Below are 20,536 nucleotides of genomic sequence, written 5' to 3' on the forward strand. Positions count from 1 at the left end.
CGCTCTATCACCGACAAATTTGATGAATATTTTGTACACATTCAACTTTCGATGGCTTTCATTAGCAGCCATTAGACGAATCATGAAATTACACCAAGTAAAATGTCTTTTGTACCCATATATATATATATATATTTATATATAGGGAGAGAGAGAGAGAGAGAGAGAGAGAGAGAGAGAGAGAACAAAAACTAATCGACATGCTTATAGAAGATCTAAGTTGGTCAAGTAGATGGAGATTCACATCATCAACGTCACCTCAAATTATGATGTGCCGATTGCATTGCTTTGAATCATCGGATGCCTCACATTGACCATATCTTCACAAAATCGATCAAAATTTGACTATGATATGAAAGATTAGACAGATTTCACGATAAGTGGTGAAAGAGTGAAGATTAATAGTTACGTATCGAAAGACTCGGATGATATATATATGAGATTTATTTATGACTTAAAGATCACGACATGAAATAAGATGTATCATATCATGTGAAGATATAATAATTTTAAATTTTTAGACTAAATTATTATTTTGACTCGGACTCCTCGTCATTAATCTTAAATTCACATCATTTTTGGATAGTTGTGGACGTCTTATCTATAATTTATTCGATTAATTTGGATTTTTAGGTTTGTAAGTTTTTGGACAAATTAATCATGTTTTCTTTATTGTATTGCCAAGATTTGGTTAAATGCTAGACAGGTTAATGGCTGATGATGAGATGACAAGATCATAACCTAAAAATTAATTATATGATTATTAATCTTAAAAAAACTTAAACCAAATAAAAAGAAAGTGCATGAGATAATGATTCTATATTTAGTTATCATACTATTATTTTCATTTTCTTTTATTAATATCCCTTCTTTTTCTTTTCTAAAGTTGCAAAATCACTTTTTTCCCTTTTCATTTTATAAATCGATTTCCTTTTTCACAAATTTTCCTTTCCTTTTAATAATAATAATAATAAATAATTTTTTTTTTTACAAAGGGTAAGTGAGGAAAGTGAGATTTGAGCTCAAAACATTACGATAAATTATCAATTAGTCAACACCGAACGAGTTTTCGAATCCTTAACCTTTGATAAAAGAATTTGATATATTATCATGAGACCCATATTTTAGATATGAATTAGGAATCTAATGTGGACTTAATATGTGGATGCGAATTATTCCAAATATGTTACAATGACACCATAAATTAAGGGTGGGGGGAAAAAATATATATTTCATACATGAACATGAGAACATGATGTTTGGTGTAATTATTGACACATGTGGAGAAAATAAAATAATAAAAATAAAAAAGACAACTTTGTAAGCGAATCTTGATTCACACGAGGCACGATTCTACGAGCTAAATAATGCCAAGTATCGCCAATTGATGTGTCTTTATCTCTACGGCATCTCTATGTCCCATTGAGACCCCACAAGAAAAGACTCTTCCTTTTTCTTCTTCTTGAGAAAACCCAAAGGTTTGCTTAATGATGGAATTAACAGTTATTTTTCTCCTTTTTTTCCTTTTAGCTATTTTATTATTGGTTTAGTAACCATGTCATGTAATTTTTTCGATGTTTAAGCTTTAAATTTTGGAGAAAAAAAAAAGATATTTTGTATTTCGCAATAAATGTACTTAAAAACACTAAAAGTATTTTTTTTCGATTAAACTTGTCGTAAATAGATAGTCATCATATACATTTTGGAGCATCTTTGATCGTGAAATCTGATTCTTTTTTGGTGAATGATTGTTTGAAGTTGCGGAATCGATGTATATTTATTTTTTATCTATTGAAATAAATATATTCTAACAAAAAAAAATATATATAGAACGAGAAGAACACAAGTTGGAGACAAAGGAGGGCTGTTGAGTCCTTGTCGGCACCAACTTTAGCTGCGGGATGAGCTTCTCCTGTCCTAACATTTTGATGCATGAGTTGCAGAGAGAAGAACAAATCAAGGCCCGCATTGTTCTACACTTGCCAAGCATTTCTTGCCTTTCTCCATCCAAATCTCGCTTTCGACAAATAAAAAATGACATGGTATTAGAGCCAAAGATTCTTTCGTTACGAGATATATATATATATATATATATATATATATATATATATATATATATATATATATATATATATATTATTCGACGACTCGAAAGTAACTCTTTTGCTTCTGCCTTTTTCTTTGAATCACACAAAATTTATATTTCTTATTAGTATTTCTATCTAAAATACATGACAAAAAAAAAAGTACTATTTGGTTGAAAAGCATAAGAATTATTGGTCTTTTTAGTCAGATTAGATACAATAACAATAACAACAATAATAACAACATATTAATCGTGAATTACATGGATCTTTTCTCGACATTGAACCATCTACAAATTACATTCTTAAAACTTGATGGTCACCTCCACCTAACTTTCTCATGCGTGATAAGGATGTGATGGAAGCATCCTTCATCTTTTAATCATGCTTCCACATATATTTATTTTCGTTTTGGTACCTTTCTCTGTGGCTGATCCACCATGGACGAGGGCAGCTCCTGCAGCAGAAGCTAAAGGAACACCCCATGAGGTTGACAATTTAGGAAAGAGAACCCACAAAGTAACTTTGCATCGAGACCCAAACCTATGTAGTCACTTTCTTCTTCTTGTCATCCTTCCAGCTTTGTTGCTGTTTTGCATACAGTACATGGCAGTAGCTGTGACGACAGATGTATGCCTGCCTTCTACTCGCTATCATACACACACACAGCACCAAACATTGTTGGTTTGGTGTCAGCACACAATCTCTTGCTCAGTATATTCTCCATTTTCATACTGCATGGATTTCCGTACCTTCAGTGTTACTCTCTCCTCTTATCAGGGCACCAGAAATGTTTTCCTCCTCTTCCTTCTTCTTCTTCTTCTTCTTCTTCTTCTTCAGTTCAGTTTGAGAGCCTAACCCAATCGATGATGTGTTTGGTACAAGTCACTGTTGTCGGCTTTCCATGATGTGTTTTCCTAGATATGTGAGGAACTCATGCACACAGCTTATATATATATGCCTTGCAACCCTGTAGCAAGGTGTTGGCATAGGCTGGTGATACTTCTCCATCAGGGAATATTTACATGTTGGGACCAGAAACATGTTCTTGCAAAATTAGGGTTTTGTAGACAGTAGTACTCCCAAGCAGCTCTAGAATTCCATTTTCTATTATCTTACAAGAAACATTTTTCTTCTTTCTTTTTTTTCATATTTATGCATTGAAATGCAATCAGTCCTACAGAAAAGCTTCTCCGGAGAAGGTGTTGTTGGTAACATCCACACACTGAATTTTCCACATCTCTTTGTGGTCTTGCTAGTTATTCAACATCATATTTGCTATCAACTATTTAGGGTTTAGATTGTGACCAGATGCTCTCTCATGTGAGACTCATTCAAAGATGGAAAGAAAATATACCCCCAAAAAAAAATCTTATGTATCAATCAAGTCTAGTCAGCCATACATATGGATTCTTGTTAGATAATTGAGGGTGAGCCAATGAATCTTGTGTTAGCTATTCATTTCAATCATCCTACATTAACATGGATAGGTTTATTAGGCATGTAAGCAAGAAAGCTTTTTCCAATGATCTACATGTTTTCTTTGATTGAGAGGAGATTTGCAATAAGTGATAGCAACTGTGCTCTCTTTTAATCCTAAGTTGCAATACTTTGAGCTTGTTTAGTAAGTTGTATACCTTGGCTTGTGGCCTCAAGATAAGTCAAAGTCAACATTAATATATAATTGTTAACATCTTAACAGGCATATATCTATCCTTCTTGCCTAACACTTGGAATTGTATTCAAGCATAGAATCTACTGGAATAAAAATTGGAAATGCTGTAAGATTTCTTTTATCTCACATCACACACACACATATATATATATATATGCCTTCAGTTCATCACTAGAACAGTTCTTCAGCTCACACTGCAGAGTAAATGAAGTGTGGCTTGCTGCATAGTCTATGCACTTGCGTATGCCAGTCTCTCTGTAGTGCATATTCTATACTGCAAATTGGAAGACAGCATATCATCTCACGCGTCAGATGCCAAGTCATCCATCATATTTCAGAGATTTCATGCACATCTTTATCTTCTTTTAGTCCAAACTTGATGTCACTTTTCCATGGATAGTTCTCGTACTCCCAACCGTGTGTTGTCTTGATTATTCTTACACTGAAGCAACACAAACCTAGCAAGCAGCAACACAGAGAGAGAGAGAGAGAGAGAGAGGGGGGGGGGGGTGTGGTGTGATTCAATTCAAGCGTCCTACTCCACCACCATTACAGTCGGTGATGGAGATGAGAGGACGTCACTCGAGTGTTTCCAGTCACCGCCGTTGGGGTAAAAGAAGGTTGAGACGAGCGGTTGGCTTTTGTCTCGTGCCGAGAGGAAGAGACCAAATGGAGAGGGTAAGGGCTATGGGGGTCTATGGGCCCCAATCCTTGCCGCATACCGACACACTTGCCTGAGCCAGACGCCATCTACAGCAGCAACACACACACACACGCACACACACACACACACCCTCTCTCTCTCTCTCTCTCTCTCCTTGTCGATATAGATTATTGGTGGAGTTTTTATTTGTGGCGTAAAGAGGTGAGGAATAAGAGGAGGAAGGGAGGGAGAAAAGTGGAACAGAAAAGAATGAGAATCGAGATGAGAGAAGGAAAAGTATGACAAGTAACTCGGAGATATATCACACAGCTGAAGAAAGAATTCCCGGCTTGGCTAGCTGTGCTGCCGCCCTTTGCCTGCCGTCTCCCTTCATTTCCTTGCGCTTTCCTCCCCTCCCAAGCTAGAGTGAGAAAGAGAAGATAGATCACATCTTCTGGGTTTGGGCCTGCTGCAGTTGTTTCTCCTCCTCTGCTGTCTTCATCTTCCTCTCTCTCTTTCTCTCAGACACTACATGTCTCTTTATGCTTTGTTTCTGAGCCAAGTGTTGGTTTACTTTGCCAGCTTTCTTTGTTCTCTAGTAGACTTGGGGGAGCAGTAGCCAAGAGATTGAGGGTCGTCTGGTGGGTGCCTGGATCCACTCCTCTTGTACCATTATTTGGGTTTTTTCTCTCATCTTCCTCTTCTTTGGTTGTTTCCTTGTCTGTAGATCTGAAGGAGGCCTGAGGTTTGAGGCGAGCTTGGCCGGATTGATTCTTAGCGGTAGACACAACAAAATCCCATTGTTCCATGTTGGGTAGTGAGTGTTCCATCTGCAGCACTGATTTGGACTGGTTACTGATCCTTCGCAGATACCAGACAAAGAAGAGCGAGCGAGACTAGCATCTGATCCGGTTTAGAAGATGAAAGCCGCTTCGTCGTCCACGCATTTCTTCGGAATCAGGGAGGACGGCCAGCACAGCCACCAACAGCCACAGCAGCCGCCGCAGCCGCCGCCGCCACAGGAACTAACAGCGACAGCCTCCTCGGCCAATACTCCACACTCTGCTGCTCCTCCGAAGAAGAAGAGGAACCTCCCTGGAAACCCAAGCAAGTATCTAAGCCTCTTCTCCTTTACATCCTTCTTGGTAGCGACGCTGACTTGATCATACCTCCGTATGATCGAGCAAGCATCTTCTGGAACATCAACGTATGCTTTCTTGCGTCCTTATCCTCTCTTTCAACTCTTAATTTCTTCAAGAAAGGTAAGAATCCATGCATGATGGATCTCAACTCGATTTGGTGACCTAGGTTTCGAGAAAAAGGTCTCCCCTCTTCCCTTTTCTTGATGTTACCAAGTCAACCCATAGTCAAAAGCATGCGTTCTCGTGCACAGCATCTCTGCGAGTGCTCACTTTCTTTAAACCTCGGCCTTTATATGCGTTCCATCATGATTACAGATCCAGATGCGGAGGTGATAGCTCTGTCGCCGAAGACGCTGATGGCCACCAACCGTTTCATCTGCGAGGTGTGCAACAAAGGGTTCCAGCGGGAGCAGAACCTGCAGCTGCACCGGCGCGGCCACAACCTGCCGTGGAAGCTGAAGCAGAAGAACCCCAACGAGGTCCGCCGCCGGGTGTACCTCTGCCCCGAGCCGACCTGCGTCCACCACGACCCGTCGCGGGCCCTCGGCGACCTCACCGGCATCAAGAAGCACTTCTGCCGCAAGCACGGCGAGAAGAAGTGGAAGTGCGACAAGTGCTCCAAGCGCTACGCCGTCCAGTCCGACTGGAAGGCGCATTCCAAGATCTGCGGCACTCGCGAGTACCGCTGCGACTGCGGCACCCTCTTCTCCAGGTACTGCCGCCTGCATGCACCCATCTCCCATCTCCTTCTGATGCACTACACCCATCCAATCCACCCATGATTGGGCTGTCATCACACTGCAGCCTGCTGCTTCACATTGCACTGGTATCAAACACACCCTCTTGTTGGTGGAGTTAGGGTTAGGGTTAGACATGTTTTCGGATTCAGAACTGCTCTCACGTGAATCACAGCCAAGCAACACACTCATCTAATTTCTCATTGAAACCAACGCCTCTCTCTCTCTCTCTCTCTCTCTCTCTCTCTCTCTCTCTCCGTCTCCATTGTGTTCACGTGGTGACTTGAAGGCAAGGCCGAGCAGGATAGTTTGTTGCCTTGCGATTTGGAGATATGTGGGCAACTGGGCATCCTCTCGGCATTGCAGGTCCACACCGATTCACAAGCATTCCTTTGGGTTGTGATGCATAGCGATTGGAAACCGAGTGCTCTCAACCTGTGTTTAAATGAGTTGGTAGAGATGGTTTACTGATGATTTGTAGCTTTCATTCTTCTGGTAACATTCTTGCCTCGGAATCCATGAGGGAGTGCATGAAGTCTGGGACTTGCATTGATGCAAGAGGAGAGCTCATTCATGCATGCTCTTGTTGGTATTCGTATTCGCTGCAAAATCTCCCTCGTTGCATTGATTGATGAGTCAGTCCTAATAATGGATGGTCATACACTGACCTTTTCCAGCTTCAAGGAGGCTTCATTCTTCGGCCCTTATTTTAATGCCTCACAGGAATTGAACTCTCTTGCCTCTGTACCTTTTAATATCATGGATGGTTTGGTAAAAGAACTGACCGGCACCTGCATCGGACGTGGTGAAGAAGCTTGTCTGTATGCTTTATCAGAATAAACTTTAGATGAACATTCATAGAACCCAAGTACTAATCTTGATTCCCTTTATTTCTTGCTGAGAAAGCTCATAATCTGCGTCGCCCTCTGTTATTCTGTCAGAACACAGTGTTCTTCCGAGTATTGTTGTCTTCTTCGATTCAATGAAACTGAAATCTTGACGGGTTAATGCTCAAAATGGATGCAGGAGAGACAGCTTCATCACCCACAGAGCCTTCTGCGATGCATTGGCACAGGAAAGCGCGAGGCTTCCAGGCGGCATAAACACCATCGGCAGCCACTTGTATGGAGGCAGAGGCATGAACCTGGGGCTCCCGCAGCTCTCCTCCTTGCAGGACCAAGCTCAGCCTTCCGCCGACCTCCTCCAACTGAGGGGAAGCAGCGGCACCGGCCAGTTTGATCACCTCAACGCCGCCTCCTTCCGGCAGCCCCATCAGCTGGCCCACTCATCCCCTTTCTTCCTCGGTGGTGGGCCGAACCAAGGCTTCGGCGAACACCCGCAGTTGCTCAAGCCCTTCCACGGGATGATGCAGCTCCCAGATCTCCAAACAAACGCCAACGCCTCCTCCTCCTCCTCTGCTGCTGCCGCCGCGAATCTTTTCAATCTTGGCTTCTTCTCTAACACCGGTAGCTCGAGTACCATGAACAATGGCAGCGACGCTGGCGGCCAAAGCGGCCATCTCCTGGGCCCCGACCAATTCAGCAACGCAGGTGGAGGTACTGAGGCCATGTCGCTGTTCGCTGGAGACCTAATGAGCAATCACACTGACACCACCATGTCTTCTCTGTATAACCCCTCTGTGCACGCTGAATCAGTAGTACCTCAGATGTCAGCCACCGCACTGCTTCAGAAGGCTGCCCAAATGGGTGCCACATCCAGTGGTGGCAGCGGAAGCTCGATGCTCAGAGGTCTCACCGCCTCCTTCTCCGGTGGTGGTGGTGGAGGTGGTAGAGAGATCTCCAGAACTGGCGTAGGAAACGAGAACCACTTCCAAGACATCATGAACTCGCTTGCCAACGGGAACGGCGGGGTGTTCGGTGGCTTCAACCAAGGATTGGACGGCATGGGGGAGAACAAGCTGCACCGCAACCTGTCGATGGGCGGCTTCGGAGGATCCGACAGACTCACGAGAGACTTTCTCGGGGTTGGCGGCATGATGAGAAGCATGGTGGGAGGAATTCCGCAGAGGGAACAGCACCATCTCGGCATCGACACGACGAGCTCTATGGATCACTCGGAGATGAAATCGGGATCCTCTACTCGATCCTTTGGTGGTGGAAGACTGCAGTAAGAGCCTGCGAGAGATCGATGTAGGAGAACTCAGTAGAGGTATGTAGCCAATTGAGCTTGTTAGGTGCGATAATATAGTAGGATCTATCAAGCTTTGTCTTGTAGTCGCATGCATGTATTAGTTGAAGACGACGACTCAGTCGAGGATATCTTCCTTCCTTTCTTTCTTTCTTTCTTCTGCTGTTGACCGCTTTACTTCTTCCGTTCTTCTAATAATAAGTCTGCTCTTTTTTCTGAACATGGTAATCAAACATATCGATATGCTGCTGCATGCACCACGCGCTTGTCGACGTGGTTCTTTGTGCTCATGCATGCATGCATGCATGTGTTGAGTCAATGAGAGACGAGAGAGAGAGAGAGAGATGGAGTTTGACTTGATATGGCATGCAGCTGTTACGTGAAGAATGTCTCTTATGTTTCTATATTATATTTGAGTGATATCATAACGAATCCACCGACATATATGTATGTATCTATACATACATACATGTAGAGCTCCGCATATTGGATGCGTTTTCGTCCGATATCGTTCACGTGAGGCTGCCTGTATGATCACGTGAAGAACAGTGTACTCTCACTTCACGTACTTCATTGGAACACATACATACTGCAAGCTGGCTCGGTTCACATGCTTTGTACACCTGATGATTGCATAAATCTTAGATAATAATAATAATAATAATAATGTACATAATTATAGCTTTGAAGAGGTGACATGGTTTCTTTTTTCTTTTTTCGCCGTGAAATAATAATAATAATGATGATGATGATGATAACGTTGATGGCACATTCCTTTGGGACTCTAAATCCAATGCTTAAGAATGCCTTGTGATGTTTAAGGACCAATATACAAAGAGCAATTGAGATCCTATTTAGCTTAGACGAATTATTATATTATGTTGATCCAGCTGCAAAGTAACATGAGTTTTGTCTCATGTCTTGTCCCTGTTGTGTCGAATTACGGGGTATGAAGCATTTATTTACTGACATCTACGCATGCATCGAAGGTCACTACAGAGTTTGGCTGGCTCCCGTTTTGAGATGGGAGACTGCAGATTGAGATCCAGCCAGAAAAATCTACGTACGAGCTTTGTTATCTCCGAGAAATTAGACCACGTAGAGCGTCGATGTGAAGTTTTAATCTTACTTCTGTTGGCTCGATGGGAGTTTAACATAATAAGGCCATAGTGATTGATGTAAACCATAGAAATGATTCTTACAACATAGAATTTACATTGATAGGTCTTGTGATTGTAATCCAACATATGGAGAGTAATTGTCATGGATTTAAAAGATTAGCATGCCTTGTGAATGAATGTAATCCAACAGCATCGAACTACAGAGTTCTATAAAAGATTAACATGCTCGAGCATTTTGAAGGCATTAATTGTGTGAAGCTGAACTTTACTGGAAAAATGAAGATCAAGGAATACGAACGATTCAATTTTCTCATCTTAACTCCAATCATGGCTTCTTTCATCTACAAAGAGAAAGGATTTGCTAAACAAGTTTCATGTCTGCCAAAGATATCTGCGTCATGTACATCGGTTACAGGTCATCATCATGCGGGACGATCAATGTCCCTTTGACCAAGAGACTGCAAAGAACAAACATTGGCAACAGTCGAGTTCCAAGAAATGGGAGACGCCACGGTGACACAGATGGATCGGCTCAACAGTAGAACATGACTTTCTTGATGTTTTCTTTCAAGGCCGGAAGGGGTCTAACTGGTGCACCACCACCCAGGAGGCGACCGCCGCGTTGAGCACGTCCAACTGCCCCACTTGCCATCGAACCATTGTCCGACGTCTCTGGTTCCATATAAAATCGTGCTCGGAATGCAGCCAGATGCGCATAGTATGCAGGTGGCACTGTCAAAACCATGAAATAGTTTCGTTTGGGGTTTCAATTGTCCAAATGGTGAAAGTTGATGAAAAGTTCTCATGTATCACTTCGTAAGATGCGTGAGAGAGAGAGTGAGAGAGAGAGAGAGATAGAGAGAGAGAGAGAGAGAGAGAGAGACGGCATACCTATAGACACGGATCGCGTGCACCTTGCGTAGCTGCAAAAACATTAGTATGTCTTTAATAGACAGGGCGATGATAGCAGCTCGCAAGAACGAACAAAAAGAAGAGAAAATCTTACGTGTAACAAAGGTTGTTGGTCAGTGTTTGTAGTGTATCAGCTGTGAATTTGTTCTCGTCCCACAAGACATGGTAGTGAGCAGGTCGGCTTGTGCCCTTTTATGTGCACCATGACAAGATCAAATATAATTACCAAGCATATCTTTTATTTTCAAAAAATGTGTGCTTTCAACAAAGAGGAATAGGGAAAGGAAGTTTACCTGGATGCCAGCATGACTGCACAAGTAAAAGTCAAACTCAGTAGGGTGACAGATCTTAGAGTCAACCACAGTACCTACAAATTCCAACATCGAACCAGATCATGGTTAATTTTTGACATCCAAGAATGATGTGTTATCATGCAGGACTCTTATTATATGCATCTAGCATTCGAGAAAACTAACCGGGCAGAATATTTTCGTTCTTGTCAAATGAACGCTGATCCTTGTGGTTACTGGCAAACAATCTAGTGTGATGACGTTTTTGAACCACTATGAAAGTTACAGGTGGCTGATAATTTGGTTCGAGTGAGGCGCATGCCTGAAGAATATTGAAGTAAAAGAAATATAAAATCAAAAACATTTGATTAAAGACTGAGTCAATAAACAAGCAAAGGTTGAAAATCTGAACATGGCAAAGACCAATCATTGTACCTTTCTGATTGCATCAAGTTCGTAAAGTAAAACTTGATAAAATTGGCCCTCGCTAACTCCATCCCTGCATCGAGACTCGAGAGACCATCATTAATCTTCACCAAAGGAAATTAATCAACCCAAACAACTCTCTGTGGTCATACCTATAAAATATTATTTGCTGCGGCTTTTGTCCAGTGGCTCTTTTGAAAGAAATAAGAAGTTCCCTGCAAATTTGGCGAAGTCAGATGGATTTCTTGGTACAAAGATAAAGCAAAAAAGGTTACATTCAGCTAGTTCTCAATGGTGAAAAATGACCATAAGCATACTTTATCATTCCACCAGTTACTGTTCCACGCTGAGGATCTTGCCAGACTTTAAATAGATCTTGTATCAACTCCTGGCGATGGGCCTGAGCAGAAACCAAACCAGCATACTTTGTTATCTCTGGCCAGTCTTGAGAAGCAACGACCTGAAAAAAAGATAGATTAGGCATCTATCAAAGTCAAAATCACAGCCTAAAGAAGAAGAATGTCATTTATCATTCACATTAGGAATATCTTACAGCCGCAATAGAGGGGCTCGTATCTTCCCCAGGATGAGGATGTGTTACGTCAGCACCAAATATAATTGTAGGTCGGTCACTAACTAATGGTATGCGCCCACTCAAAGCATCCACAAGAACTGTATTTCTTCCCCCAACCTGTCCGATTTAACGCTCTTATCAAGCTAAAAAAAAAAAGAGAGAAAATGAAAACGGATCAATTTTCATACAGTCTTAACCAACCTTCACATTTATCTTGAGAGCAACATTAGCGAGATACTGCTGCTTGTTCATTCTGGAAACATGTTTAGTCAAGCAGCACTGTGAAATCAGTCCAAGCTCTGTCTCACATATCCGCTTTAGATCACCTACATAAATAAATGATAACAGTTTCTAGGAGGGACCAAAGGAAAAGTAAAGTTAAAGAGCTCAAGCATAATGGAATTAAATACTGATAGTGAGCAAGCATTCAGGCAACATAGGCTGAAAAATATGAGGAATTGCATGCTTAAGAGGAATCGCACCATAAAGAGAACCATTATTATCAGGCAAGATCACAATAAGCAAATCAAGTTCTTTTCCCTGGGGTTGTAGTATTCTCCTTGCATCATGACAGAGTGCTTTTAAAGCTCGAACCACTTGGTCTGGCCTTGCACTTAACGGATGAAGCACTGGTTCAAGTGAAAATACCTGCAATAGTTAAGAGTCACATTGTTATGCTCACGTAATATCAGAATCAAAGGAACAAGATAAATCATGCACAAATTAAGGAAAAAAAAAAGATAAAACACCGTACCATTCCAGATGTCTGGCACATCAGTGCAAGCTCATGACAGAAGTCACGAGCAACACTTTCTTGGACATTCCGTGCAAAATTGATGCAAGTCCAGTTGTTTACTATCCCACCATTCACCACTTTCTATATGTTAAACAAAATGGAAGATGACACAATAATGAGAAGATATCAGGGAAGTACCATAGTATGCTCAAATCGCTCGATGATAGTTTTTATAACTGCAGTGACACATAACACATTGCAAAACTATAAATGCAGCATGAGATCATTCGTTGAAGTGAACAAACCATCAAAAGATGAAAAGTTTTCAGTACAGCAGTGGTAATAATGGATTATGGATGAGCAATTAGAGGCATGAAAGTGAGGATGAGCCTTATAAGAATAACTTAAATTTTAGATAAAGAAACTTTTAAGTACAACCAACTGAAACAAAATCCAAGATAGAAATTCATGGGAATGTGAGTCGTACAAAATAGGACAACTCAATATGGTTTGCAAAATTATTCAGTGCTGCATGGGCACAAATCTCACTCTGGTCTCTGATTACACTTTGATTGTTGATAAGCACAAATATAGCATGCACAAATCCAACTTTCCAAACACTCAATATGATTATTACTATGTTTCAACACAATAACATATTCTTGAAACCACTTGAAGCAGACTGCAAGAGTGCAGCCTGAATTGGGTGTGGTGCTAACAACACAATTTGGAAAATTGTTTACATTTCACATTACTGACTTGAAGCTCCACTCAGCCTACAGTGTGCTTCTAATAAGAATTGACGCATGTGAGATCACTCAAGACATCGCTTCCAAGCAAAAACAATTTTCCACTCAGCCTACAGTGTGCTTCTAATAAGAATTGACGCATGTGAGATCACTCAAGACATCACTTCCAAGCAAAAACATTATATTACGGAAATCCTACAGTGTCGTAGTCGATCAAGAAGACAGTTGTTTGCACTTCATATTACACAATCACTAAAAAACTGCTGAAAACACCATCAAGAACTACTATCCTAATCAAATCTATAAGCCAGCCACTAAAAGAGCAGGACAAGACAGCAATGGGAAGAAAATGACAATAGGCCTATAGGAGTTGATGACCTCAGCAATCTTTGCCTGAGTGCCATTATCTCCATTCTCCACAATCTAATTTAATCAAGTACAATCAAATGGGGCTCTTCCACTCCTTTTCCCGTGAAGGCTGTGTAGATAATTCCTACCATCAGGTTCCATAAACCTAAGTTCCTTAAGCATAATTGATAAAATTGGATAAGCTTAAGCTTCAATATTGTACACAGATTCAAAACACATCAAGAGTTTATTGAATCCACAGCCACTTTGACACGGACACGGTGGTGATAATAGCTAAAGATAACCAAGTTTTCACTTGAGCATGGTCCCTAATTCGAGACAAAGATTACCCATCAGAGATATGCCCAGTGAGTAGCATAATTTGATCCAGATGTTTTACAATAGGTTATATGGCAGTCCAGCTCAAATTTTTGTGACACAAATAAAAATTTTGATGTGTACAAGTTTGAGAAAAATTCAACATAAAGCTCGAGCCGAAGCATAAAAAGACAACCTATTTACGATACCAAAAGTGCATTTTCACAAAGTTATCATGATAACTAAAATAAATACTTTTAATGTCTCGGGTGGTACCTTATTCATCATATTCCACTGGCCGATTCTTGGCAAGCAGTCCCTCTCTCTGCCATTGTCATGGTATTTAAGCTGCAAAAGCAAAAGTCCAGATCAATGATACTGCAGCATATTCAATGTTTTTACTTATGAAAGCAACAACAATATCAAAATAAAATTGATCTCTGCTTACGTACCCATGGTGCAGGTAAAACACGTGCCTCAACTGATGCTAGTCTATCACTGATTTTGATACCAAATTCTCTGGCATAAGGGTCTTCATGGTAAGCATTGTGATGAACCGTCTGAAGAGCAAAATAAATATATTAGGAAGATAGACCTGCATCGAAACAAACTAATGGTTGTGTTTCATTGATCCAGTCACTAGTTCAAGTGAATCCACCTAACTGGAGATCATCAGATTGTATCTTCTTCCAATCCCACATGAGGATTACTTCTACTCAAACAAAGGCATAACTGGACATGCAATCCATAATTTTAAACTGTCTTGATAGCATGAATTACAGCAAATTTTGTAGATTCAAAGACAACTAAAAAGTAGAGAGAGCAAACAAGAACTTGCTGCAATAGTTGACAGTCAAAACACCATATGCATTCTTTCTCCTGCGACTAGAACTGAGAACAAAAAAGACAAATTTTCTAAAAAGAGAGCAGAGATACTAGGACATGTGAAGGAAACAAAAACGTGACTCGTGAGGTGTCTTTGCCACATGGATTATGAAATTTTATACTTCACATGCAGGACTCTAAATTTCCCCATAACCTATTTCAAGATTCAAAAATTGGCAAGTCAAACATCTCAAAATTCTAACTTTCCATTACTTAGGCATTGTATAAAAAGATTTTAAAAGGTTTATGAGGACCTTCGTTAACATTTTTCATATCCACCATGATCCTTTTAACACCTTATCATCTCAATTCTGACATAATCATGCATGAAGTAGAAACAAACTGGCACTAGATACTCTATTGAAAAATAGAAATAAACAAAAAAAAAGCCTGCCGATTGTTTCCATCATAAGGCTGGGATATAAAATTGACATCACAACAATAATCCATAATTGAAATGGTTATCTCACTTGTAAGGAAGAATCAACTCAATGCATGAACTAAAAAACAAGGATACAGAAGATTCAACAACTAAAACTGCCAAAAACCTTAAAAAGAGATCACTGACAGGATCAGAGACTATTAATTAATGAGGTTGAGCCAAATATACCTGCAAAATGTCAAGCGCTCGATCGTGAGGACGCTGGCATGTCACCTTCAGAAGAGCTGTTATTTGTTTCTCATTCAATCTTTTGGAATATCTCTGTCCTTCCACAATCTTGCAGACCTAAAATCATATAAAAAAAATCAGAACATGTATTCTTCATTATGAGGTCCTAACTGCTTTTGTAGTCATAAACCTAGAAAAGGGAACTCAAACAAGTACTTCAGGATCCATAAAACAGATAATGATACAGGTGACCTCACCTCCAAAGGCAAATAGTTTGACCTCTGCTGACTGCCAACTTGTAGACAAGGCAAATTGGTGTGTTTGATAGTAAAACCGTATGTTTCTTGAAAATATTCCACTACAAATTTCATCGTTCCTCTTTCATCAACTGGGAAACTAATATTCCAAATTTTAATGTACCAAAATCATGTTAGCATCAAGAACCATAGTAGTAAAATAAAAAGAAAATCAATAGATTAAAAAATTAGTAGACACATACGTCAGCTCCCTAGTTGCTTGAGATGTTAAACCAGATATGCGATACTTTCTGCGCATATTCCCACGATGGGTGACCTCAACCTTTACTCCTCTAAGAGCCTTCTTGATCTAGAGTACATGTATATACACATACATATATATGAGATAGAACACCCACATAATGAAACAAAAATGCCATGCGGTTCTTCACACCTATCCATGTGAATATATAACAGAAAGGTGACAGCTTTCTCTTATATTTTCTAAAGTAAAACTAACCATGTAGAAGTTTACAGAACATTGGAAAGAGCAAACTCAAATTAGATTACAAATACAAAGAAACAAACAAAAGAGATTTTCAAAATAATAGTAAGGGAAAGACATGTGATGAGAATAAACAAGATAGTAGAAATATACCTTCACTCGATCAGCATCAGAGAGCTGTCTTGCTCGAACATCCCTATTTATGAGTTGGGTGACAAAGTCAATGACAGGCAGGGGCTCAATGAAGGCGGAAGAAGACATGTCTGCACAAAGAGAGAATTTTAGCATATACACACAACATGAGTCATGTGACCCTCCCATTTGACATCAAGCTGAAATCCAAGTCTTGTTTTGAAGGAAAAAAAAATAAACACTAAAATCCAGGTTACTTCTAACGAAATAAAATTTGTTGATTTTCTCCAGTTTGTTTAGCTGCAATTCCGTTGGTTTGTCTAACGAAGGTACCACCATCTAAAAACCAAAAAGGATCTAGAGTGGCAGCCATAAAACAGAGGGAGATATAGAGATGTCACTACCAATGTTTAGTGAGAGTCCCATTTGTGTTGGGCGAATACTCTGATAAAAGCCCCGCCAGCTTTCTAATCCATCCCCAAGTGGTTGCCTTCTCCCCAGATCAGGTGAATAGAAGGACCGACCAACAGGAAAATACCTACACAGAATCAAAGGAGATAATGCTCAGATAAAATTTGACAAAACAAATAAAAAATAGCTCAGCATACAGATATTAGCTGTTACCTTGTGGTAGGGCGTTCACGTAGCACAATGTCTAGAACTTGTAGAGCTTCCTGGGGAGCATCAGCCTGTCGCCCAGATAAAAACATTTCAAGGTGGTGGAGATCCACACGGGCAGCAAACTTTATAACAACTTTAAATGGCCTCTGCTTCCTGCGGGACAGGTATACACATCAAGAATTTCATTTGCAGAAAAATGAAATCAATATATTATTGCACCACAAAAAGGTACAGATCTCCACCTAATGGACCTTTCTGTCCCTAACCTTTCTTTGCCTGAACCATCATCTTCATCAACTAGGATTATTTGAAACTCTCTAAAAGTGAAGGGAAGAGGCCCAGCAGTGTAGAGACTCTTCCTGCCATCATAGACTGGAAGCCGTCCTCCTAAACAAGACTTTCTATGCTGTCTGACTAGCTGTTCCATCACAGCACGATTGACACCACGTGATATAACTTCCGGAGTGATTGACACCTGTGATCAAGTATATGTAACAAATATAGTGAGATAATAAGATACATAGGAAATGCACATGAATTTGAAGCACTTATGAGAGATGAGACTAACATCATATTGATGAAGGTCTTTATCAGGTAATTCAGCAATGAAATGATTTGCCTTCACCACACATTTAACCCCACAGCTTCCTTTTCCAGGCCGTAATGGAAACCTCAAAGACTTGCTAGATGGAGCTACAGGAATCACAGTTTGTATTGCTTTAGTAGCTCCATCCTCAACAAAGCATTGCTGAAATTTTTCAGTAGAGGAATCGTCTGAATGCCATGATGAACTAGCTTGTGATGATGCTTGGTGCAGATCGGGAGCTGGTAGCCTCAATGGACCTGCAGCTGAGGGGTCAGCCACATGTCCACTTGACAAACTGGCACCGCCTCGGTGTCCATATTGTTGCTGAGGTGGCATTCCTCTTCTTCGTAGAAGCAAACCTAGGCCATCATATCCTGGAGATGGTCCACATGGCTGCTGCGGTACTGAAGCCCCATGGGGCTGTTCGCTTCCTCTCCGACGATGATAACTCCCAAAACCATGACCTTGCTGGGAATGCTGAGGGTTGGCTGGACCCCAATCACGTCCTGAACCACGGACCCGTTGTTGTGAAGCAGTAGCCCTTTCAGGCAGATGCTGGCGAAAAACTCGCCCACTTCCACCACTGGTCTCGTGGAAAATTGAACTATCCCCAGCAGCAGGAAGTTCAATTCTGTGATTCCTTACCATGTTGCCAACTGCATAAAAATGTGAAGTACAAAACTTAATTTAAAATTCAGAGAAAGAAATAGAATAAAGAAATCTTGCAGCCAACAAATTATGAACAATCAAGGAGGAATCATCTATACTTACTCATTTATCCATCATAACTTAGAATATATAAGCAGAAAAATTCCTTTAATTTGCTTCTCAGAATAAGAAACATACAAAAATCTGCAGTATAAAATAGTGAATGTGAGAGCCAAACTGAAGCATATCACAGAACATACCCATAGAACAATTCCACGGTATAGAATCTGATAATGCATTGTTAAAAAATATTGAGCAACAACAAGAAACAATTATGTCGATGGGCAAACACGATATTATCAAAATCAGTGAAGGACCAACATCATCTCGACACAGTGCTTCCAAACGTGGAGATCAAATGTTTATGCTCAAATACTATGTCATAATATTTACAAAATAAAACAGCAGATCGAACAAGAAAAGTCTTCTATTCAAAGAAATCTTGAGTACCCAAAAAATCATATTTCATGAACCATAGATATCTTTACGCTAGGTGAAGATATTATAAGATTTGTAAAAGAATTGTGAATCAAACCACACTATGCTTGCAGCAAAATGACATAACGCCATTGCTGATAAAATAGTAGCAAAATCCATGAACAAAATGATTTTTTTTCCATTGTCAATGCACCTTGATCGTATAAAGGTCAACTCAGTTCGCTTAAATACAATTATGGATTATGTAATTCACAGTTCAAAAAGGGGAAATAATAAACTATGACTTAAAGGACAATCATTAACCAGCTCTAAAATAAAGAAAGACTCCCAAGTTGAAACTATTAATCAAGCACGAACCGGCAACACTACTAGAACATATGCAAACTACTCCGTGAATGGAAAAAAGGAACGAAGAGCAACAAAAAATACATCTATAGAGCACGCTAGACAAACTTCAGAAAACGCCACGATTATATTCCAGTTATTACACTTAAAACTGAGAACGGTATCGAGAACAATCTATACTACAACTAAAACAAGCCAACGATCAACTCAAGGAACCACAAATCATGTTGAGAAGGAAGTATAAGATCGTCGATCCATGACTGGGAAACGATTCACTGCAACTATTAGGTAATAAATCCTCGAAATCATGAACAAAAACGTGGAATGGAAGTCGGCAGCTACGAGAGAAGAACCCCACAGATCGGTTGCCTCTGAAGCCAAAACCCAAAGTCACAAGGCAAACATAGACAGAGCACAGTACACGATCGTGCTCTAAAGATCTTAGTACTAAAGCTTTAAGAACCACCATGAAGGAGTTCGATCTCGGATCCTTAACACCCGAACTAACGACACCACCAAAGATCGATACCCAGAACCAAAAGAAGACCGCAGCGATCGAACAAAAAGCAAGAAAACCTCACGAATTTGGTACTACATGCAGCGACATCAAGGGAAGCAACCACGTAACAGACCGAATCATTCGGGTCTCGAGGGGAATCGACGAGGAATACGGGAGGGGGGCTGCGAAACCCGCCTTACCGTGATCGGAAAACCGGTTGATCGGTCGGGAATCCGCTTGTCGCCTCGGGAAGCCCTCCTCTCTCCCTTTGTTCTCTACTGAGAGCCGGAGGAGTGGGTAAAAGCAGAGAGGGGAGTAAAGAACAGGAGGAACTCACACGCCTTCAGACGAGACAACGCAGGCGATGAGTCGACGAACTCGGTTGGACCCGGTATTTAAAGCCACGTCGGGGCGAGTCGGGGACCGCTTGTCGACGAGGAATACGGGAGGGGGGCTGCGAAACCCGCCTTACCGTGATCGGAAAACCGGTTGATCGGTCGGGAATCCGCTTGTCGCCTCGGGAAGCCCTCCTCTCTCCCTTTGTTCTCTACTGAGAGCCGGAGGAGTGGGTAAAAGCAGAGAGGGGAGTAAAGAACAGGAGGAACTCACACGCCTTCAGACGAGACAACGCAGGCGATGAGTCGACGAACTCGGTTGGACCCGGTATTTAAAGCCACGTCGGGGCGAGTCGGGGACCGAGTTGCACGGTGTGGTGTTGGTGACGGCGCGACGTCAGCCACGTTTCAGCTTTCAGGTGAATTTTTCTTGCGGGTCCCTCGGTGGCCCCGAAATTTCAACCAGTGTGGTTGGCCGACGCTACAGCCCGCTGCATGCGCCGCTACTTGTGATCGGAGGGTTTTCTCTTCTGTCAAATCCATCCATTTCTTCCTACGTGTCACCCACATGGGAAACGTCAGTGGGCCACGTGGAAGCAGGAGCGAAAACGGCGGTGGCCGTTGTCAGAGACCGGGAGTCTTCCGAGACTCACCTCACGGTTCGACACGTGGTTCAAAATCTGGGGCCCAGCGCTCACTCGCAATTGCAAACGAGACGTGGCGAAGATGTATC

General features: G+C 41.2%; 2 protein-coding genes across 9 annotated transcripts; one reads left to right on the forward strand and one right to left on the reverse strand.

Moving 5' to 3' along the window:
• Window positions 1–4,657: 4,657 nt before the first annotated feature.
• LOC103979750 (protein indeterminate-domain 5, chloroplastic) lies at window positions 4,658–8,649 on the forward strand. 4 transcript variants are annotated; one of them, XM_065086812.1, is made up of 6 exons: window positions 4,658–4,896; window positions 4,985–5,043; window positions 5,130–5,182; window positions 5,272–5,509; window positions 5,860–6,256; window positions 7,308–8,649. In XM_065086812.1, exons 4-6 carry the CDS (start codon window positions 5,323–5,325, stop codon window positions 8,410–8,412), a joined length of 1,689 nt encoding a protein of 562 aa, XP_064942884.1. In that variant the 5' UTR covers window positions 4,658–4,896; window positions 4,985–5,043; window positions 5,130–5,182; window positions 5,272–5,322; the 3' UTR covers window positions 8,413–8,649. The 4 variants fall into 4 exon arrangements, with proteins under 4 accessions (XP_064942884.1, XP_064942825.1, XP_064942784.1 ...); XM_065086753.1 differs by having other exon boundaries at window positions 4,658–4,876; XM_065086712.1 differs by having other exon boundaries at window positions 4,658–4,860.
• Window positions 8,650–9,833: 1,184 nt separating this feature from the next.
• On the reverse strand, window positions 9,834–20,123 carry LOC103979734 (protein argonaute 1A). Of its 5 annotated transcripts, none has more exons than XM_065086959.1 (24): window positions 19,806–20,123; window positions 18,250–18,330; window positions 17,461–18,134; window positions 17,135–17,367; window positions 16,896–17,045; window positions 16,676–16,809; window positions 16,293–16,402; window positions 15,898–16,004; window positions 15,656–15,794; window positions 15,399–15,515; window positions 14,356–14,463; window positions 14,180–14,251; window positions 12,507–12,629; window positions 12,235–12,400; window positions 11,954–12,078; window positions 11,732–11,869; window positions 11,496–11,638; window positions 11,331–11,393; window positions 11,188–11,251; window positions 10,939–11,074; window positions 10,756–10,829; window positions 10,557–10,651; window positions 10,442–10,473; window positions 9,834–10,282 (listed from the first exon to the last, which is right to left on the reverse strand). In XM_065086959.1, exons 2-24 carry the CDS (start codon window positions 18,251–18,253, stop codon window positions 10,083–10,085), a joined length of 3,207 nt encoding a protein of 1,068 aa, XP_064943031.1. In that variant the 5' UTR covers window positions 18,254–18,330; window positions 19,806–20,123; the 3' UTR covers window positions 9,834–10,082. The 5 variants fall into 5 exon arrangements, with proteins under 5 accessions (XP_064943031.1, XP_064942968.1, XP_064943220.1 ...); XM_065086896.1 differs by having other exon boundaries at window positions 19,669–20,123; XM_065087148.1 differs by having other exon boundaries at window positions 17,159–17,367; window positions 19,669–20,122.
• Between the last annotated feature and the right edge of the window lie 413 nt (window positions 20,124–20,536).

The sequence above is a fragment of the Musa acuminata genome, chromosome BXJ1-1 (assembly GCF_036884655.1).
Source record: "Musa acuminata AAA Group cultivar baxijiao chromosome BXJ1-1, Cavendish_Baxijiao_AAA, whole genome shotgun sequence".
NCBI classification, from domain to species: Eukaryota; Viridiplantae; Streptophyta; class Magnoliopsida; order Zingiberales; family Musaceae; genus Musa; species Musa acuminata.